The sequence below is a fragment of the Echiichthys vipera genome (genome assembly GCF_963691815.1).
Source record: "Echiichthys vipera genome assembly, chromosome: 8".
Lineage (NCBI taxonomy): Eukaryota > Metazoa > Chordata > Actinopteri > Perciformes > Trachinidae > Echiichthys > Echiichthys vipera.
In genome coordinates this window covers 4,513,279-4,536,386 of record NC_139833.1, presented here as the reverse complement: position 1 = coordinate 4,536,386, position 23,108 = coordinate 4,513,279, and the positions used below count along the sequence as shown (strand labels likewise).

The following is a 23,108-nucleotide window of genomic DNA, read 5'->3' as shown; positions in this document are numbered from 1 at the left end:
CAAAGACGCAGACAGCGCGTAAGAGTAAGTATTAATATTCTGCTTTTGTATAAATGACTGATATTTGGAGAAGTGACACTGAAGCTTTTTAACGGATGTTTTCATTCCCAGGACATAAATTTCAAACCTTTGTGGGTCTGATGGGTAAAAGGAGCTTCGAGGAACAAGGTATGACACATCTCCAGTGTTTCCTCAGGGGGGGCTGCCAGATTAGGAGTGGTCTCTGGTCTGTCCGCGGGGGGTGCTGTCCCTTGGACCCGGGCAGACAGGAGGCTCCGCACTAAGGTGCAGAGCCCTCTAGTCGCCCGGGCCGGGGTGGTCTCTGTGGCGGGGCTACCTGCGACCTTGGACTGGGATCTCTCCCGGTGTGGCCCCCCAAAGGGAGCTTCCTCTAGACTCCTCTGTACCTCAGGGTCTGGCTGCCCGGCCATGTCTCTGTAGTGACAGCTAGTGTTTGTGTAGGTGTGTGTGTGTGTGTCTGCGTGTCAGTGTGGCTGTGTGTGTATGTGTGAATGTGTGTATGAACGTATACATATGTGTGTGTGTCTCTGTGCATGACTGTGGGGGTGGGAGGGTTCTTTTAACTTTCTTCTCCTGATTTTATTTGATGTTTCTCTTCTTCTGTTCATCTCTGTAACTTGGCACTTTGTGATACTTTTCTGTATGAAAAGCGCCAAATAAATAAATAAAGGTTGATTTGATTTGATTTGAACAAAAGCATTAAATATCCTTGAGGGTAAATCTGCCTGGTAACAGCTAATTTCATCCCTGCAGGAGCCCAGTGAGCTGCACAGAAGATTAAGGATCTGCGACTGTTTTACTTTGACTGTTAAAATGTTGTTGTTTTTTGGTTTGGTCAGTTTTTAATTGTTTTATTAAAAGTGTCAAACAGCGCCACCTACTGCTGAAATAAAGTGGAGAAACCTGTCTGTGAAACCTGACTAATATCTTCATGTTAATGCTAAAAACAGTGTTTCCATAATAAAGCCACGTCACTCCTCGGTATCATCACAGGTTTATTAAGTGACTTTGTACAATACAAATGAAAAATAACATTAAAAATACAGAGATGGAGTACATAGCCAAAGCAAAATTTGCGGTGTTGACTCTTCATTTCCCACAGATCGTTACCGCAGAGTGATTGAAATATTGTTTTTTTCTGAACGCGTCCACGGATCTCACTGCGTGTGTGTGTGTGTGTGTGTGAAAGTGTGTTTCTGTTCGACAGTGGACGCTGCCTCTCAAGTCTCTGAGGATTTTCTAAACATACAAAAGAAGTTATTACTCCAGCTGGCTCGGTAAATATATAAAAATAAACTAAAGTGAAATATAACACTTATGACATTATAAATGGTGGTCCAAGGCTAGTGGAAATAGCTAAACACAGAAGGAAAAGAAAGCGTTACATTTCAGAAAAAAAGAAGAAGCGTCAGCCATTTTTTTAATCTATAAAAAAGGCCCAAGGTGCATTTTATTGTTTTTCTTGGTTTGGGGTTTTTCTGTTGACGCCGTTTGGTTTCCGTCACACTGACACTGAGAAGGAGGGTTAAAGGTTCACCGGATACACGCAGAACGAAAAGGGTTAGTTAATGCCTTGTCCTCTTCTTACTTTAATACACGAAGGAAGATCGGGTTAATGTTCATATACGGTTACTTTCATATTTCCTGTAAACAAATAAAATCCACCAGAACTTGATTGTACAACAGTCAGACGTGATTCATGGGTTTTCTTTTTGTCTGTGCTCTCCATTAAAACTGTACACATCAGTCATTAAAAGCAACCTTGGGGTGAGAGCAGCAGGTGGGGGCGGAGACAGTATTCAGTTAGAACAACAACAACAATAATAATAATAATAATAATAATAATAACATCAATAATAATAATAATAAAAATAATAAAATGGGTTTGGCTTTTCCGAAATGGGGTTATTGGTTTTTATACTTTGATGATGAGTCCCGAGGCAGCGAGGGGGCTCTGTGGCGGCGGTACTGACCGTACATTCAGACCTCCTCCACCTCCTCACATACCCATAATACCCCCTGTACCCCCTCTAGTGGCTGGGAGCAGGAGCACAGCTGTGCTGGCAGACAGAGCAGGGACAGGGGACAAGGAGGGGAGGGAGGAAGGGAGAAGGAGAGAGGAGGAGGAGGTGGAGGTGGGAGACGTCAGTGCCACACACTGGTGTCCTGACCGGCAACGTTGGCAAACAGAAATAACTTGAGTTGGGGTGGTCCTGCCGACTGTCTTTTAAAAGATCTTGCCTTTCTTTTTGTTTTTCTCCAGAGTCCTGCAGAAGAGGAGAGACACGCATGCCGTCAGTGACTTTCGCTGAAATAACATTACAGCTCTGTGACTTTTAGATCTGAGGCAAATACAAACATCACTTTTAAGACGTGTCTGTAGGAAATCAGATATACAACAGCCTGATGCATTCAGGGCGAACTCACACTGTCCGTCTGTACCGCCCCCCCCATGCTTTAGGGTCCTTGTCCCCCCTCCAGGCCCGTTTGTACTTCTTGCTGCCTATACGTCATCACGCCGTAACACGTCACACGCATTAATGACGTCATCGCGATGCGTGGCTTTGTTTACAAATCTTTCCGTAGACCTCTGAGTTTTTGTGCGTCTTGTCGACTGTTTTTGAATCTTTTCATCGACCAAATCTGCAGTAAACACTCCACCTCCGCATCACACCAACGTGAACCTTTCACCGCCATTGTTTTAAATGTCCGCGCATGGTCCCTCCTTCTTTTTTCTATGTCCTAACAGGCGCACATAAAATGACGTCAGAACCGCAGTAGGCCTCGTGCTCGTACACGTGCGCACGCTCGTGCTCGTACATGTGCAAACGTGCTTTACAAAAGCCCACCTCTCCCAAACGGGCCCTGGACGGCAAGCGTACCGCTCCTGGAGGCGGTATGGGTGCACTCACACTGGTCAAACGAACTAGACTTTAGCCGTGAAACGTGCTTGGGCGCGGTAGGGATGGACAGTGTGATTGCGCCCTTATACGCTGTTTACATTAGTATGTTTTCTACAGCTGCAATGACAATTATTCACATTGTCGATTTATCCATTGATTATTTCTCTATAATTAGTCTTGCTCACCGGTGTGCAGTGCTGGGAAAAGCCTGACAGCCGGCCCTTCTGCTTTACTATCGAGCTCAGCGCCGCTCGAGACGGTTATGACTGGCTTAAATAAATACGAACAAGCCAGACCGTTTTTCCCCTATCCCAGAACGATAAGACGGTGGCAATGCAGGATTATAGATTAACAGATTAGTTGTTTGGTCTATAAAATGTCAGAAAATGGCGGCCGAGATGACGTTTTCAAATGTCTCGTTTTGTCCACAACACAAAGATTTTCAGTTTACTGAGAGGAGGAATTAATTTAAGAAGCTAGAATCTGGGAATTCAGATCAATCAACTACCAAAATATTAGCTAATCGAGTCAACTGATTCATCTTTGCAGCTCTATTGTAAATTTCGTCTTTAAATTCATGGATCTTGACCTCTGCAGTACTTAGTTTTTCTTTTCTCACTTATTGTGTCCGATACAAAATACCAAAGCAAACTTCTCGTATGTGAAAGCATCAAACGACTATGATAACAAACCCATATCTGATTCTGCAGGAGGGTCAAATGGCCACGAGGTGGCACTAATCTCCACCAAAATCTACTAAGGTCTGTCCGTCTCCAGTGATACCGGAGCCTTAATGCTTGGGTTTGTTCAAACTGCGAGCTGAACCATGAACAGTGTGACAGTGAGTGTCAGTTGTACCTGGAGGCCTCCAGTTTCTGCTGCTCCAGGCGCTGCTGGGCCTCCCAGTTTGCTCTCTCCTCCTCGAACACGCGTCTCTTCTCCTCCAGCTCTCTGTGCTGGGCCTCCAGGTTCTTCTTCATCTGCTCGTGACGCCGCTGAAGCTGCAGACGGATGGACAGGACAGAGGACGTCAGTACTTTGTACCGTCACACGTGCAGTCAAGCCTCTCGTATCACCAGAGGAAGTCATGACTGATAATATTTAAAGTTTAGGCTCAGCCAGCTGATATAAACTCATTCATAGTAGCGATGTTACTATTTAAATAATCTCTGTAGTGTTTGAGCTGTAGTGCATTTTTCTCTTGTTGCAGTGACCTACACACATGGAAATCCTTAAAATAATACGTCAGCGGTTCCATCAGCAGATACTGTTTAATACGGACGTGATTCCTCATTAACAGTTCTTCTGTCGGCATGCTACACACATGAATTACCTTTCTAAGTCTAAAGAAATAAAAGTTACAGTTAGAAAAGAGGGAACCTGAAAACAGGACATCCTTGACATAAATCAAAAACACACTCAGCTCACGCTTCTAACTGCTGAAACACGTCAGCACAAGAGGAAGGAAGGGGTGTGTGTGTGTGTGTGCGTGCGTGCGTGCGTGCGTGCGTGCGTGCGTGCGTGCGTGCGTGCGTGCGTGCGTGCGTGTGTGTGTGTGTGTGTGCGTGTGTTACCTCTGCTTCAGAGTCTTTGAGCTTCTGCACTTTTTCCTTGACTTTCATCTCAAACACCTGCTCCATTTCCATCTCCATCTTTTTCATTTTTGTCACATGCTCTCGCCTTTCCTCCTCCATCTGGGCCAGAGGACTCCTGCAGGGGGGGAGACGCAGCAAACACACACACACACGCAAACACACAGATTAAGATCGTCTCTACAGCGCGTCACAGGCACCGTCAAACTCATCGGTTAGCTGATCCATTATGAATAGTAATGTTCACCCATTATTAGTTGTCATTATTACAGTTTTACAACAGTTTGACTGTTGAAAATTTAATTTAACTAACTCAACTCTGTTCCTCTCCTCTTGGAAGCGTTTGAATTGTATTAGAAAACTGAAAAAAGTGATAAAGAGAAAGGACTATGAGGAGCATGTTCGACTTTCTAAGCGGTGATAGTAAAATATGCTGCGCTCTCTCTAAGAGATCAGAGGCAGATAACAAATCTATACAGATGATCGTCATATTTCTATACAAATCTCAGATTACATCATGACAAAATGAGCCCCCCCCCAAAAAAGTACTTCATGTCAGGGGGTGCAGGAGAGAAAACAGAGCGACAGGTAAAGTTTTAGGAATGATGGGATCCACCAAAGCTGGGACAGGAACAGGAAACCAAACCATGAGACATCTGTGAAGAAGGACCCGAAAGCTAATGCAAGGAACCTGTGGACACTGGCCGTTAGTGCGGGTGGTGAGTTAGAGGTTAGAGGTTAGTAAAGCTCATCAGGAGGTTTTACTGTGTACAGAGACCCTTTACGAAGTATGCGGAGAGGTCGGCTGTGATTAAAGCCGGAGTCAATCTCATATTTTGGTGCAGTGACGGGCTGTTTAAATACACATACATCACAGGACGACTGCGTTTGTCCGAGAGCCTATACAGCACATTTCTATATTTATATTTCCATCTTCTGGTACTGATGAACTATGAGTTTGGCTTTGTAGTCAGTTTTTCATCAATGATTGCTGAGGCATGGATCGTACCTACAGTAGAGATGTTTGCAATAACGACTGTAAACTTGTGCTGACAAATGGATGTTGGGTGTTTTTAATCACACGATTTAGAAAAACCTGAAAACCTACTTTTGCATTCAGCTCTTACTTTGAGCAGTGAACAAAACTTTTTTCTGCCAAAGTTAAAACCGTTTTGGTTACTGTGGGTGAGAGTTTCTGAACGTGTGTGTTTTTCTCTGTCACTGGTTTGAAGTGGGGCCAGTTAAAACTGGGAAAACATTGTTGTCACGTCACAAGTGTTTGAGCATTAAACTCTTCTAACTTCGATCGTTGTACATTTAGTCCTGAATATTCATAGTTGGAGAGAAATACAGCAGATCTCAAACCTTAAGGGACTTTAAATCACTTAAATTCAGCAAAAGTTTAGGAAACAAACGTTGTGTGTTCAACTCGATGTCAAACTACGATACTCAGGGCTCCTACACCTTTTCAAAAGTCAAATTCAAGCACTTTTCAAGCACTTTCAAGGTCCATTTTCAAGCTTTTCACAGCTGTGGTAAAACAATTGTTTTCTACGAATACGTACTGAAGACTATTATTTCGCATTTTCATTTTAGGCTCTGAATGATTTTATTTCTAATCTATAGAAATATGTTTGTTGTGAAAGTAACGCAGCCTTGTACGAACCCTGTATACTTATTATACTTTTATTATTACAGTATTAATATTACTACTATTACACTTCACCCAATACTTCCTTATACCTCACAGCACACACACTGTACTAAATCATACCATGTTAATATGTTGCATATCTGTCTCACCACAATATAAACTATATTATATTTCTATTTAAAGTACATGTTATTGTGGTGAACACTGTTTACAGATATAGACTCACTGCTTATGTCTTATCTCTCTATATAGACAGGAACAGTCTAACAGTTTTATATATCTTATAGGTTATTTTAGTTTGCTTTGTCAGCAGTTCTGGTTGGTTTATGGAGGCCAGTTTCATCCACATAATGCTAAAATGTTTTAAGTTGTAGCTTTAAGTAATTTCAGCATAATGAAGTTCTGTTAATGTCGTGCGTCGTGTAATCTTTCCTAACCGCTCCGTGCATCTCCTGTACGGGTCTCTGCAGCAGCAGGTGAAAGCAGCGAGGAATATAAACCAGTGGAAAGAATCACAGGTTTTGTTGTTGGGGGGGAAAAGTCATCACATTCATAGCTGTCGAACTACATTCACAAGAATGGCAATTCACAGTTTTTCTCCCGCCGCTCCTGGAAATATCTACTGACAGGGGAAGTCGAGGGGGGAAAGCCGACCTAAGTCAACATGGAGGGAAGAAAACACCCAAATGCAGCCAACGGAGGAGAGTAGAGGAAGAGTGGAGACGTACACAAGGGCCTCAAAAAAATAAGTGAAAAAAAAGACCACTTACATTCCTTCAACTGTGTCAAGTCTAAAAAAACAAAAACACATACAGGCAAACACACACACACACACACACACGGAGACACACACACACATGCAATAATGAGTCATACACTAAAATTAAACTGCAGTCGCTGACGTTTTCTGTGATTTCAGCTACTTTTTTTACTGCAAATGGAGGGGAAAAAAAGAAAGCTTGGAAAAAATAACAATGTGGGCTTTGTGAGCTGGGTGTCAAACACATTATAGCAGAGTTGGCCGAATGTTGAGCTGTGTGTTAGCGTCAGCAGTGTGAGGCCTCTGTTCAGCTGTGGAGTTTTAGCTTGGTGAGTTAGCGGTTCGTGTCTACATGAGTGAGAAAGCAGCGTGGTGCTTTGAATGAAAACCTATGGAAATCAGCGGCGTGATTTGATGCAAAGTAGTGCCGTGAAAAGCTACGACAGAAGCGTAATCACTGAGTGAGAGAGCAGAGAACCAATGGGAGACGATAAATGAACTTGGACTTTTCCAGTTAGCGTGAACCTAAATAAAGTAGGATGCAAGTACACAATGAGACAACAATGCAAACATCTGAAAACACGTCTATCCTGTTGCTTTATCTACGTTTCTGCAGGTTCGCTCAGTTAAAGTCAATTTTTTTTAAGAGCTTAATAATATCACAGACTTCCTGTTTCACGATGAAACCAGCCGAAGTAGGATTGAGTTTTACTGCAGGTGCTCAAACACCACAGAAAAGGTTTTAAGAGCCTCCTGCATGAAACAATTCCACTTGTAGTTTGAAAGTGTGTAACGGCTCACGACAGCCAACGGCATACACAGAAATATATAATAACTAACACAGCTAAATACTGCCTTTGGTGGGCACAAGAAATGTTTTGAGAAAATCTTTTGTAAATTCAATTTAAGGCCCTTAGTGAGGAAACTTAATTAAATGCTTTTAAGACTATTGAAGACCTGCAGATTCCCAATTAGGGCCAATCTAAAGCCAGCAAAACTTGCTTTATCAAATATATTAAAGGAAACAACCATCTGCTACTTCCGCAAGTCCATTCAGCATACCGACTCTAAAGGAGGAAACCTGCGATCGAATCATTAGGCTTTTAAACGGGTTTTATAAACTGGGGCCTGAGGCAGCTAACTGGCAATTCAGAGCTCCTGTTCTGTTCTGCACAGTCTAAGGGTACACTCACACCGTCCATCCGTACCGTGCCCCGTGCTTTAGGGTACTTGTCCCCCTCCCTCTCCCCCGCGGAGAACGTCAGAACCCTTCATAGGCCTTGTGCAAATGTGCTTTACAGAGCCCACCTCTCCCAAAAGGGGAGTGCAACCGTACATAGGCGCGGTACGGTTGCACTCACACTGGTCAAAGGAACTAGACGTTAGCCGTGAAACGTGTTTGGGCACGGTACGGATGGACAGTGTGAGTGCGCCCTAAGTTGCAGGTAAAAAGGAGGCGGTCGTCAGATGACATTATTTAGAAGTGAACCTATCCTGTCCTCAAGTACAACAGCTGTCTCTACTGGACTTGGTGCAGGACTTACTTTGTAGACAGTTGCCCTTTAGCCCTGTTGTTGTCCACGCCGTTGTAGGTGACAGCAGCTAGCTTCCTGCTGCGGTAGTTTTCGTAGTGGACGTTGTTTGTCACGTCCTTCAGGTCCTGCATGTGAGTTCTGGGGAGGGGCCACAAGAATTTTTAAATATTTGAAATGCTCTCTGAGAAATGTTTCACCCGCTCTTTCTGCTATACACAAATTAAATAATAACTGATGTGCATTTATCTTTTTATACAAATACGGTCTCATATGATCAGAGGCCACTCAAACAGCCTTTATAGAGCCTCTGTTTGTTAACTCTGGTTGATTTTAGCGTTTAATAAATGTACATGATGCAGGTTACTTGTACTCTTTGGGGTTCATTTCAGTACCTGATGAGCATATCCCTGAGGATGGTGAAGTCGCAGTGATCGCTGTTTTCAACTAGAAGGGAAAACAAGAAGTCAGTCGGCTGAATTAGTAACAAGTAATGGAACATATGTAATGTTCAGTTCCTCCTCTCAGGAATGCTGCAGTGCAGATGTTGTATCCTTATCCTTACTTTTCACAGTGGTGATATGAAACTAACTGAACATCCATACCTTCTGCAACCCCCCAGGGGTACTGTCTCCCTCTGACCCTCTTGCTGTTCACCTCGATGATGGTGTTGCTTCCGACTACAGCCAGTGGCAACTTGTCCTGGCAAAAACACAACGTGTGGTGTTAGTAACACACGCATGAGCATCTGGGTTTGTGACAAACCAAGTACACTTATGTAACATGACGTGTCAGGTGACAACAGTTACCTTTATCTTCTTCACCAGCCTGTTCTCTTCTTCGTCATCCGTCTCAGGGAACTCGTAGATCTTGATTTTGTGCTCTTGGATTTCCCGCATGATCTAGCAGGGAGAGAGATCTTTGAGCAACTTCTGGCAGAGGGAATCGGAAATAACAAAACCGGTACCACTTAGTCCGAGGCCGAATCCAAACGTGGGTCCAAGTCTGTTCTGCTTGCTGCAGTGGAAACGTTCACAGCACAATCATGTACACGGGGATCGCTGCAGAGATCGCCTGTTGTTTTCCTGCACTGCACAGATTTTAAAGGGCAGGCTGCGATAATAAACTGCATTCTGACGACCTCTTTAGACCACTACCAATTTGTGTCATGACGTGGTTGAATATTATTTCTGGGCTACATGATTCACTTTTAATACAGTAATTGTTTTCCACTTGTATAATAAGTAAATTAGTAGTAAATGTGCAATTGGAAAACCCACAATGTCACGTCTGTATTGCAATGAAGTGTGCGTAATTAAATCAGTGAAGTCAGGTCCTCTAGTCTGCGAGTGCACGTCTTGATTCGGGGGGGTAATTTTAGTACGAAGAGGCTAAAATTATAATTAAATAAAAAATTGTAAAGGCTGCAGTACATCTTGTTTTCAGGTGTTAAATTCTAATATGATATTATGATTATCAGCCTGACACACTCAGTGAAATACTGATTATCTTTTTTGGTCAGCGACACCGCAAACGTCTAAAATTACTGTTTTATATGAAACTTCTTACAGGAAGTTACCAGTCTTCCTTTTTTTATTTATACGCATGTATTTTATAGAAATCCTTCCACACAGTGCACAACATCGTTGTACAGCTATAACTCCAAAGAGGATCTACTTTATCTGGCTTTGCGGTTTCACATTTTCACCATCACACCAATGACCCCAGTAAAAAGAAAAAGGAATGCTCTTGGATACTTTTTCTGCAGTAGTATGCAGCTGCGGAAACCACTGACCTGCTTCTTGAACTGATGGCATTCCTCTGGGGTGAGGGTGTCTGCTTTGGCGATCAGCGGGATGACATTGACTTTCTCATGCAACCGTTTCATGAACTCGATGTCCAAGGGCTTCAGTCTGCATGGAGATAAAGAAAAAGAGTTACGTTTACTTAAACTAAATTAGAAGGCAGTGTCAAATACATTTGAATCAGTCTATAGCTTAAAGCTTATTACTGATATCTTACATTTTCTGGCCTGTCTAGAGCATTTAAGAACTACGTAGGGAAATTGTGGTGGAGTTTACTACTTTTTCATTAAAGGAGTTTATTTTGGAGCTTTGTTTGGGCTTCCTTAGACAACACAAAGATAAGAGGAGCTCTACCAAAAATAGAAAAGTATCTGTGACGCATGTTTGTGTAATGTCTAAGAACTTGACCTTGCAGTCGTGAGAAAGCGCTGTTACTCTTGAGCTGAATAAATAACATTTGACATTACTGAGTTATAGCTTTGCATTTTACTTTGTGTTTGGTTGTAAAACGTAATTTAATCTCCATTTAGTTCTTTGAGGACACAGTGGAAATATCCCTCAGAGTCGAAAAATCTGCCCTGAAGCAGAATCGGATGCTGTTGGTTTTGAGAGTGGGATGTTTGTCACGTTGCCAACGGCCATGCAGGTCAATTTACAGCTCCGGTGCTGCACCGACACTCTGAAGAAAACCTGAATGCAACAGCTGATAGCAAGCGATTTTATCTAAAAGAAGAGCAACAATAAAATCTATTTAAATGGCTCTCAATTTATTGCATTAAAAAAAATAAACTGGATGTACAATGTACTACTAGCATCATTAACAGGCAATGTAAGTCACACTGTTGCATTCACTATGAGTATGTTCAGCTCCTATAATAAACCAAACAGCAAACAATTTCAGCTGGTCATATTCAATAGATATCAGCAGATGCTTTGTGGAAGTAAAGACGAAAAAATACTAACTGTATTGTATCAGAAAGATCCAAAAACAAAAGGTAGGAATGGGTATTTTGAACATAGATAATATTCTAGAGCACGCACAGACTTTGCATGTTTCTCCTGTTTGTAACATCCAGCCCGTCTCACAGCGCTGAGGCAAATGCTACACTGCCCTAAAAGAGCTGAACGTGCCACATACGTTTTATCGGTTAAAACAAGAGAACATGTATTTATTATTACATAAATTACAATAAAAACCAGGCAGCCCTGAAGGTCTGGAGGTTTTACTGCTGCACAAACTGACCAGAATAACGTGCTGCTGTCTGTTCTGCAGAAAACCCCAAAACATCAAACCTCAGTGTGATTCAGCACCAATGGGACGGCACTAAAACACGTCCCAACCCCAAAGAAAACACATTTCACACACCGTTTCATTCAGTTTCTATACAAATAGGCTGCCGCAAATCTGTTAACTTCACAAAAGATATAAAACAAAGAAAACAAGAAAGTCATTTTTACTTGAAAAAAAGACTAATTGCTTAAACTCTTCTTACTAATGTTTACTTCTCATAATTGGGGAAGGCCACGTTTAACCATTTAATAGAGACGGATCTGACTTTTTCCCTTAATGAGTCACAATCCTTCAGCCGGGAGTTCAATGTTCAGATTGTCTCTCAGTGTTGGAGGTCATTGTGCTGCTGCGTGAGAGCAGTCAGCTGGTGTTATGAGGGGTGCGTGTGTGTGTGTGTGTGTGTGTGTGTGTGTGTGTGTGTGTGCGTGTGAGTGAGAGAGAGGACATACGCTGCCCATCCTCAAGGCTGAAGTACTGCTTGTGTGGGTACAGAGGACGGATTTGTACAAACACAATGTCTCACAGAGGACGGACAGATGAGGAAGGAGGGGGGAGGACAGAGGCTTCTTCGTTGTTTACAGTGAGTCAACAGCTTTAAGGACGTGTGCGCACAAGGTGGACATTTGCATACACACAAATTAGGCAACTCCACACAGCAGACACAAACACAACGTTATCCTGCATAATGGCAAACAGGGTACGCTCCTTTTGTATTTGTTTAAAGGTCAAAAGCTTGACTGGGGGCAAGCTTTCATATCTGCGTAATCCATACGTGCATTTTAACGTGTTATCGACCAAAAACCGGCAACAGCTTTTTTTCAGGGCAGGAAATAACCTCTCAAGTTTCACAATTTCACTACTCCCACACTTTCTGCTCTGCAGCTGAATTGTGCATCACACAAGACACTTCTTAAAAGAAAGATAGGATGAGCACATCTGAGCCGTCAACTAACTACAGAAGGTCTGGAGGCTTGTGAATAATAAACATTACGGTTTAAATTCCACACAGCTATCTCTTTATGAAACATTTGGCGATCTCTATCATCAGCTGGGCATTCTGCCAGCGTCTTCGTGTGTTGTTGCTCGTTCCCCTCCGCCCCCCTTTCACAAGTTTTAACCCTTATTTTGCAAGACGAGCTGACTCAGTCTCACATTATCATGTACAGCAATTGCCTGGAGGAGTCAGTGCGGGAGATGGAGTAAGACCCGTTTAATGCACACACTCGGGAGCTGCCTGGCATGACCGCAGCTTCGTGCTGTTGGCCACCGAGCTGTTTGACAAGCAGTGGGGAGTTGCTGAAAGTATACAGGAGGAAGAGGAAGAGCTTTATCGACTGCCCTTGTTTGGATCTTTCAGACTGCACAGGGAACACAAAGCTGCTTCTCTGACCTTTAGGGCATTCTTGACCTCTGATTTCCCTCCTTACACTGTTTTTCACACATTTCCTCCCACTGTTCCCTCTTCCAACCTTTCCTTTCTCGAGTCCTACTCATTCCCTACTTCCATCGCCTTGTGATGAAGTGACAATTCAGGAGCTTGATTCTCACAAGATCCGCCTGTACTCACAACATGGGCGGTGTAGGGCGTTCTGAATAAAAGCCTCCACAATAAAGAGGTGTCAACTGACTTATGAACTGATCTCCCAGACTCACCCATGTCCCGAGGGGGCGATGAAGTACAGGCAACAGTGGATTCGGCTGTCGGGCATCTGTCGTCTGTTCACTCGGGACTCTGAGTTCAGGTAGTCTTCAAACTTGCTGTCTATGTGGTCGATGATTGGCTGCCAGCTGCATAATACACATGAGAGCTTCCGTTAAGAAACAAATCCCCAAAAGCACCCCTTGAACTAGGAATGGGGAGGAATATGTGACATTTTTAGAGGACTATTAAATGAAAAGATATCATCTGTGCTGAGCTGAAGTCGTGGCGATCCTTACCAGTTGCTGTTGTCGACGGCATCTCCGAACCCTGGGGTGTCAACTATTGTGAGCAGCAGCTGGACGCCGCCTTCCTTTATTAAAACTTTGGACTGCTCCACCTGGCACAGGAGAAAGAATGAGGGGCACACTGTGATTACGTCTGCCACAAACTGTGCCTTTGAAACCAGAGTGTTTCATTTATAATAAAAAAATGAAGACACAATATGGAAGGAGGTGTGTAAAATCCTTATCACTGTAAGCTAATAGCAACATAGATCATATAAACGCTTCAGCTAGCAGCACGAAGCAACACGTTGTGTCAAACTGTGCTATTAGCGAACTATGCTGAGAAGCCAGAAAAGCAGTGAAGCGTCTGGAGATAGCAATGCTGTCAGTCAGGAGCCAGACAGATAAAGGGCAGCACTCAAGGCACTCAAGACTCAGGACAAGGTTGTGTAATTACGAGAGACAAAGATAAAGGCATTTATGACAGCAGCTGACTCTGAGGCGGACTTGTTTAAAGCATCACGAGAAACTAAGGTTTTACTGCATGTCCTCAAGAGTCGATTAAACCCCATTTCAATATACAAATACATCTCTAAGTAACACTAAACACACGATTCTCTTCTCCGCACAGTATTCAGATGATGTTTGCTAACGTTAAAGCTTAGGAGAAACTATTTCCGTGTTCTTTGTTGATCAGCCTGCATGGTTTCTGTTTTTAATAGAGCAGGATCTCTGACGCTGTAATACTTTAAATCACAATGTTTTAGGAACAGTGCATTCATGTATGTTTTCATTATAATACATTATGGTTGTTAATGGTACAGTTGATGCTATGTCAAGTCAAAAACTTGAACGTTGGTGTATTCATCTCAGAAAGGCTCTAAGGGTGCACTCACACTGTCCATCCGTACCGTGCCCAAGCACGCTTCATGGCTTGAGTCTAGTTTGTTTGACCAGTGCGAGTATAACTCTTTCGCGGCCAGACACGGCACGCTTGCCGACCGCGGCCTGGTTGAGAGAGGTAGGCTTCGGTAAAGCACAGATCCAAATGCACAGGCACGAGCGTGCACACGTGTACGAGCATGAGTGCAAGCTTTGACGGCGGTGCTGATGTCTGTCTATATGCCTCTGTTCCCCCCGACGGACATTTGAAAAAGATGCACCGGTTTGCGGTGATTTGAAGTGTTTGCTGCAGATTTGGACAGACGAAACGTTCAAAGACAGTCAGACAAAACTAAATCCCCGAGGGGTGATGACGTATAAGCAATACACATTTGCGCCGAGCCCCTGATTATTTCAAGTAATGTGAGTACAAATGGGCCTGGGCCGTGGCTGCGATTACTCGAGCACGGTACAAACGGACAGTGCGAGTGCGCCCTAAGGCTTAAGTGAGCATTTATGTCATTAACACATATGTGCTATGACTCAGCACAGAGTCTGTATTTGTTGGTTCAGGCTGTTCAGTCCTGGCCACATTTTCACAGAAAACATCCAAATGACATCTGCCAGAGCTGTTGGTGAGTTAGAGAATCTTATCAAACACAAAGTCTAACAGTATTTCAATGTCATTTTTCAGATGTGATAATTGGTCTAGTGCTTAGTTATTAATTAAATATATTTGGTAATTTAACCTCTGTTTATCTGTTGTCTTTGCCCGAACATATGCAGATGTGTTTTTAATCACGTGCAACACCTCAGCCTCAAAAATATTCATCAAAATGTACCTGAACAGTCTTTTTAATTCGATGTGAAGGTCCAGGATACTCTCCTGAATACAGGTCTGTTAGGAACAGAGAGTTGATCAACGTGGATTTGCCCAACCCTGACTCACCTGGAAAAAAGACACATGAAGAGAAATCAGTATTTCAGGAACAATGTGACCTCCACTGCTCAGACTGTAAAGCACTGCATTACTTGGAATAATACTCAACATGCAGAGTAGAAAAACACGCCCCCTGCATTATATCAAAGATCACTGTTGACGTCCTAAAGACAATCAAAGGTCATGCGTCTGTCCGGGGATGAGACTGACATTTGCCCAAGACATGAATCCATTTGGGTTAACAGTTGAAAGGCTAAGGAAACAACACGGACAATGGCTCTTATTATGTGCAGCTGACTGGCTGTGTGGTCTGGGAGGCTTCTCAAGCTTGGTTGGCCATTGTGTGCCCAGTTTCCAAGCTCCCAATGAAAAGAATCATTAGTGGAAACGACCACTGACACTGCCTGCCTTGGCTGATGGCCACAAGTCAATATTTAACGAGCCACCATTTACACCAGAGCTACAGTCAAAGGGTAATGTGTGGCGCTTGGACTGCAGCGGTTTGTTTATGCATGGCATGTAACTATATGCTATGGGTATGCGCTCGTTAAATTTACTGCAATATGAAGTGACGACAGGCCTGTGCACTGAGCTGCTCTGCAATGTGTGAACTGAACAGGTTGTTGGATCATGTGTTTCATGAGGCATGGGCAGGCGTGTCACTGCTGGTAATACCAGTCCCATCTCTCTCCTTCCCCTTTCTTTTATCCTCTCTTCCTCCATCACACCACACTGGTGACGCATTGCGTTGCACGACGGGGACATGTGGACTAACAGCTCATCCGAGCCAAGAAAAGCTGAATATTGTGTGTGTGTGTGTGTGTGTCCATGCAAGAGGGTGATACCATGAAAACAATGGCAAGCATTTAACGACCAACAAGCCCAGAGGATCTTCTGTACTTTTCTTGTTACTAGATCTGACGCCATTTGTATCTTTTCTGAAATGATTCCCTAATTAAAGCTATTTGTTGCCAACACATTAAAACATTCACAAGTCCCAAAGGCCCACTTGGTTACCATCCAGCAGCTTTTACAGAGGACACTGTAGAGAATAGGAGCAAGCAAAATGCCTTGTTGTGGAGATGCAAGTGCTTAATAATAGCAGCACAAAGACTGCACACGAACATGTAACTGAAATGTGTCAGCGCTGTGCCGTATGCAAAAAGCCTGTAGAAACAAAGTGTTGTCTAACGCAATGGGAGACGCACTATTCATAGAGGCACGCTGGGTACAAATTCTGTCGGTCCCACCACAGGAAATGGTTTTGACCCGAGGAAACTTTTCCCCTCCAAACAGGGACTGATCAGCCGAGGAGGATCTTGGCCCAGTGTCAAACACCACATCCAGGCATTTTAAAAGAATGTCTCCCTCTTTCATTTGCTGAGTGCAGCTCCAGATAAATCCATCCCAAATGTTTCTGTTGTGGGAGACCGTGTCAAGGACCTGACATCGAGATTAATTCGAAAAACAGCGATGCAACGCCTCTGACTCAGCAATTAACACTACAAAGCTGGGGGCATGTCCCTTGTGTATAAATATGACTGTGCACACACACACACACAATCTCGCTTTCTCAAAAACAAAACACAGCGAAGGACCTCAAAATGCCAACCGCAATAAATACAATGAAATGATTCATATAAAAGGAGAGCAAACAGCGGGCTGAGCAGCGTGTGTTCTTACCCACAACCATCAGGGTGAACTCAAAGCCCCTCTTGACAGACTTCCTGTACACTTGGTTGGGGAGGCTTGCAAAGCCGACATATCCTTCCAGACTCTTTTGCTGCTGTAAAAAAAAGAAAAACAACACACATATTAAAACCGTAAAGAAATCTAATCTCACACCCGCATGTTAGACTCTGGGATTTTAAGTTAAATTACTTTCTGCAGAGCTAAACATCGCTGACTGCCTGTATGAAATGACTGAAAAAACAAATATTGTCCAGTTATTTAAAGTACATTGATCATTTCAATACTTACTGTTTGTACTGCTGTTTTGTGTCGATCCGTGTAATGTGGTCCCAACGTGCAGGAAAAGCCAGCGTGTCCAGGGTCACAAAACAAAGGGGTAGAGCACAAAAACACAAAAAAAAGGAACAGAGAATCAATCTCAGGCCTTCTGACAAACAAAGCATTTGGTCTCAAGATTCAGTTTCCCAAGCAGAGGAGCCGGAGGCAAAATGATTCATGATCTGGGCTAGTGTAACAACACAAGACAGTTGGCCAGTGTGTGGTACATATTCCACTCCACTCGCTCCTTTAATGTCAGAAGCACCATAAAGTAAGGCCCATTCACGGTTGCAGCTTCTTTATTTTGCCCATGGCTAGGAGAGGATTTCTGCCTTTTACTCTGGAGCATCTTCTGCCGACCATCAGCAGCCCACGTGTCCGCTGTGTGACACGATCGACTTAATTTGCCTACGGGATGTGTAGTTTAATCTCAGCGCCATCCTACCGCTTCAATTCAATTCAATTTTATTTCATTTATATTGTCAAATCATAACAAAAGTTATCTCAGGACACTTTACAGAGTAGGTAGAGACCACACTCTGTGACTTATTTATGATTTACATAGACCCAACAGTTCCCCCGTAGAGTACGGTGGCGTTGAAAACCTTCACTATTACATACAGGAACGTCAGAGAGACCCAGCTCTGTGGAGGACGGACATCTGTCTGCACCGGAGAGAGGAAGAAAAGGAGAGAGAGAGAGAGAAAAGACGGACAGATGGACAGAGAGAGACAAAGACAGAGACAGCGGACTTCCAGTAGCTATAATAATATCTATAGTAATGTGAATATGACTTATATGTTATGTGAGCTTCAGTTTGTCAGTCATTGTATATTGGGTTTTGCAAATAGGTAAAAACACACCACCAGTCATCTTTAGCATAATGACTTGATCTAAAAGGCTGAAGGGAAACTGAGAACTATCATTTTAAAATGACAGCCGTCTGTTTCCTCTTCCGGCGACGTCTGACAGGTCTGCTGAAGGAAGTGGTGACAGGTGGAGGACCTACATACAGCTTGCTCGTTCAGATTTTAAAAGTGTTTGAGATTGTTGTGTCTGATTTAGCAGTCATAGTGTGAAGCCAACAAACTTTAAAAAAAGAAAAAGAAAGTCAAACATGAACTCTGAGGTACTAGATCCACCGTAATCCAGATTAGATGGCAGCCATGCCCTCCTTATGCCGAACGGTGACACATCTCCTAGCTTTGACTTTGTTTGCCTAAGCTAGACGCGCCGATCATGGCAGCTTAATCAAATTATTGATCACACGAACACTAGTGCAGGCAGACCCCGTCCAGGGCACACAAACGACAGAAAGTGGTCGTTCTCCCTGTTTAGGATCAAATAAAATAAGATAATCCTATATTAGTCCCACAGTGGCCACATTTACAGTGTTAGCAGCAAAAGAGGATAGTGCAAGTAACAAAAGCATCAATAAAAGGTGCAAAATAAAAAATATAATAGCTCATGTACACAGTCAAAAGCTATTAACAGTTAAAAATAGCTAAAAACTGTACAAACAAAAAGGTACAGTTACAGTAAAACACAAAACGTGCTAAATAAACAGACTGGGCAGCAGTGTGTGTGTGTGTGTGTGTTTACAGAAGCATGTTGTAAAGAACAAATGTACTTATATATCTTTTTTCCTTCATATTATATATATATAAAGTTACCTTCATGTTAAATGTTGCTGAATAATTATAGGGAACCAAACAATTACTAGAAACCCCCTCGTGGGTTCCTTTGCATGTCCTTTATTTTACTTAATGTCTCTTAAATGTAATAAAATGTAAAGTAATTGTTGTTTATTTTAACATGTGCTAAATAAATCAAAAGATGCTAACTACAATGACTGTGTTTCGCATAATATGGGACCGTTTAAAGTTATCTCACGTAAACAAAAGTCTGTATATACAAAGCCACTAACGTTACAGCCCCCATGCAGCCGTTAGTTAGCATTACCGTGAGCTGTTTAATCCAACATACGACACCAATTTAGCTAGTTAGTTTGACTGTAGACAGTGTTTAAAAGCTAACCCCCTAACGTGTGTGTTCATGTGGCTTCCTATGTTAACTAATAACACACAGAAACGCTTACTGAAATACTTTGCTAAAGAGCTAAAGGCAGGAAATGACTCTCCCGTTAGGTTATGCAGCCTGCATGACTGGGCGTTGGTTGCTCAGACAACTGCAGAAGCTAAACAGCCGCGTGACCAATTTAATATTAAAAAAAGGCGAATTCAACCCAAAATAAATCATCACAAATGTAGTTTACAAGCCAAGGTTTCGGAATAAATCGTTACAGTGGTCTCACCCATAACGTTGACGCTCCCTGCCGCCTCAAAAACACGATCATTCAACAAGCCGACATTCCCCTTCTCACTGCCTGGACTACGCACGGGGAGGCACGCAGCGTCTGCCGCACTCAACGGACCTACGTCGTAAACCTGACGTAAACTGCTACGAGAATCAGAAAGGGAGGCACATGCCATTCTCGCGATGATTTGTATTTTCTTTGAGTTTTAGTGTATTCTCGCGATAACTGGCAAAAATACTTTCATGTGTAACCATTTTATTTATTTATTATTATTTTTTTGAACGTGCTGAATTAATTACACCTCCCACCCAGTCTCGATTATCAGAAAGTTCAATTAAAAAAATATTATTATTATTATTTTGGCAAAAATACTACAAAAATGTCGTATCTTAAAAACAATTCCTATTTTAGATGTATTTATAAATGGGATGAAACTATACAAATATATGTAAAATTATGTAAACTTCCAAAAGCCTTACATCTGTATGATTATCTATGTACCTTATTTCTTGACTGACCTCTTGTATTTTGACTGATTTTTAATTTCATTTAATTTTAATATTTAATTTAATTTATTATTACTTAGCTTTGTCTAGTAATTCAAATGTTTTATTATTTTATCTGCTATTAATGCCACTCGCTCGGTTATACATATATATTGTATATAACTTTATCTTTGAATTATCTTGAATATGATGAATTATCTTGAATATGAATTATCTTGAATATGATTAATTGTGCGATAAAAAAATGTAAAAAATCAGATGAATAAGTCAATTTATTTGGTGATGTCTGTTGCGATTTTATATCATGTGACAGTAAATTTATACACGTGTGAATTTTTTAATTTTTTTATTAACGGTTTTTGACTTTTATGTGTAGCAATTTTCTTTGTTTCTTATTTTGAATGCTAAACTAATTACACCTCCCACTCTGTCCCGATTACTATACAGTTGAATAAAGGGGAAAAAAAACTAGATTGTGGTAACAATAACCTCATTATTTTGGCAAAAAATCCTGATAATAAAAACAATTCCTATTTTTAATTTATATATAATTGGGATGAAACTATACAAAAATATGTAAAATGTTTTAAAATTGGAAAAACTGTATGGCTATGTACTGATTTCTATTTTATTTGATTTCCATATTTTATATAATTTTACTTATTATTTAGCTTTGTCTAGTAATTCAAATATTTTATTTTTAATTTTATTTTCTTTATCTGTTATTAATTTCACTTTTTTATATATTGTATATAACTTGTATTATCTTGAGTATGATGTATACCTTTTTAATTGTGCGATAAAAAAATTAGATGAATAAGTGCTTTTATTTGGTGACGTGTGGAGCCATTATACATCATGTGACAGTGAATTTATACAATTTAAATTTTTTATTTTTTTATTAACTTTTTTTAAAAAACACATTAACTTGTCAAATACATTTAAATTGTCAAAAAAATGTGTCAAGTTGTTCAACCGTATTCCGGTGTCAGGTTACCCTGGTAACAGAACCCGAACAGCGTCTGTTGTGTCCATGGCAACCAAGGCTCTCTGATACTGCTAACCTGGATTGGTTAAAAACGCATTAAAACTGAACATTACTTTAACTTATTTGTTAATGTTAGAGGCGTTTGTTGTCTTTAAGAATTAAATAAACTGTGTCAGCTAACGGTATATCCCGGACTAAGGATATTTAACGAAGTCAAATTCGTATTTAACGCTTAAAAACCAACTTTGCTCTGGCAGTTTGTGCTGCTACAGGAAGGGTAAGAGCATTTCACTTGTTTATTTAAACTGTCAAACAATGGCAACTTCCTTTAACGTTACAGCCAGGCATAAACAGCCTAGCTAGCCTCCTTATCACATGAGCTAACGTGAGTATAGAGGTGGAAGAAGTGAGCAATGTGTTAAAAGTAAAAATAGCTTAAAGGTCTAACGTTAGAATAGAAAAGAAAATAATAATTACTTTAATGGTCCCAGGCTGGGAAATTATTTTGTATGTATGTATTTGTTTGGGTCAGCAAATAAACACTTTGTACATAACATAAATACAATCCAATATATACATAGTGTATATATACAGCACACAGTGTGCTATACACAATAAACAATAATATATACAACAAAATATGCAAAATATACTAAAACAATAATAATATATATAAAAAAAAACAGTAGAGAGAGCAGAGTTCTCTGTCAGGCAGAGGTGAGAGAGTTATTATATATATATATATTATATTATTATTATATTCAGTGATGAAGAGATTTCCTGTATCTGTTGCTACGACAGCTTCTGGAGAAGGTGCTCCGCTGTCTGAGCAGTGTGAGTTGGAGAGGGTGGAGAGGATCATCCATGATGGAGAATAGTTTTTTCAGTGTCCTCCTCTCCACCACAGCCTCCAGAGTGTCCTCCTCTCCACCACAGGGTCCTCCTCTCCACCACAGCCTCCAGAGTGTCCTGTTTGCAGCCAATCACAGAGCCAGCCTTCCTGATCACTTTGTTGAGTCTGTTGGTGTCGCTGGGTCCGATGCTGCGTCCCCAACAAACCACAGCAGAGGAAAGCACACTGGCCGCCACAGACTGATAAAAGACCTAACATCTTGCTGCACACGTTGAAGGGTCGCAGCTTCCTTCAGGAAGTCTGCTCATCCCCTTCTTGTAAACAGCTTCAGTGTTAGATCTCCAGTCCAGTCTGTGGTTGATGGCAAAATAGTTTTTAGGCTAGTTTTTTCATCAAAATATAGGCTTTAAGTGCAAAAAGCAAAATGAATATCACTGTATTATAATTAGTGATGCAGTGAACCTGTTTATTGGTGCATCCTATTTTAATTACTGTACATATTTGATGTAGTTTAGTTAGCTTTATTTTAAATTAATAATGTAATTCTGCAAAGTAGCTCAATTTGTCCAATAAATGTGTATTTTTAAACATACCTTTATTGTTTTTTGTATCAATTTTGTATCAACAATTTAAACATATGAAAACAACAATGAAAATATCAACAGCTTAGAAAAGGCAAACAAACTAAACGTCTTAGTAAAGTAAACAAATAAAAAGATAAATGAAACCAACAAATGAGCAATAAATAATAAAATACACAAATAAAAATAATCATCTAAAACAACAATAATATTGAATTAATATTAATAATAAAATTCTTAATATAGGTTTAATCGTACACTCCCAACAACAAATTAAATACTTTTATTATCTTATTCTCCCACTGACTCCTCCATATCTCCACCCTTTAACAATTATTAATTAATTACAGAAATATCTTCCAGATGTCATAAAATTCAGTAGATTCTTTCTAACAAAATAGGTTCGTCTCTCAAGATCCAAACTCAATGTTAAGTTTTTCAAATTGTGGTTAAAAAAAGGGGCGACAGACTTCCTTACAACATAATGCAATACTGCGTTTCACCTGCAGTAAACAAAGGTCAACAATAAATGGGGTTTTTATACAAT

At 41.2% G+C, this 23,108-nt stretch overlaps 1 protein-coding gene across 2 annotated transcripts; it reads right to left on the bottom strand.

Moving 5' to 3' along the window:
- Positions 1-999: 999 nt before the first annotated feature.
- On the bottom strand, positions 1,000-19,701 carry septin7b (septin 7b). Of its 2 annotated transcripts, XM_083918495.1 has the most exons (14): positions 19,620-19,701; positions 16,990-17,092; positions 15,209-15,315; positions 13,497-13,597; positions 13,212-13,346; positions 10,258-10,375; positions 9,272-9,364; positions 9,068-9,164; positions 8,858-8,909; positions 8,475-8,603; positions 6,941-6,961; positions 4,499-4,634; positions 3,783-3,925; positions 1,000-2,288 (listed from the first exon to the last, which is right to left on the bottom strand). In XM_083918495.1, the coding sequence occupies exons 1-14, from the start codon at positions 19,632-19,634 to the stop codon at positions 2,249-2,251; spliced, it is 1,290 nt and encodes a 429-aa protein (XP_083774621.1). In that variant the 5' UTR covers positions 19,635-19,701; the 3' UTR covers positions 1,000-2,248. The 2 variants fall into 2 exon arrangements, with proteins under 2 accessions (XP_083774621.1, XP_083774622.1); XM_083918496.1 differs by lacking the exon at positions 6,941-6,961.
- Between the last annotated feature and the right edge of the window lie 3,407 nt (positions 19,702-23,108).

Coding starts and splice junctions, on each gene's coding strand:
- septin7b (XM_083918495.1), bottom strand. Junction 10,376..13,211: donor ATCGCCCCCTCGGGACATGG/GTGAGTCTGGGA, acceptor ATCTCCATGCAG/ACTGAAGCCCTTGGACATCG. Junction 2,289..3,782: donor CAGAAACTGGAGGCCTCCAG/GTACAACTGACA, acceptor CCTCTTCTGCAG/GACTCTGGAGAAAAACAAAA.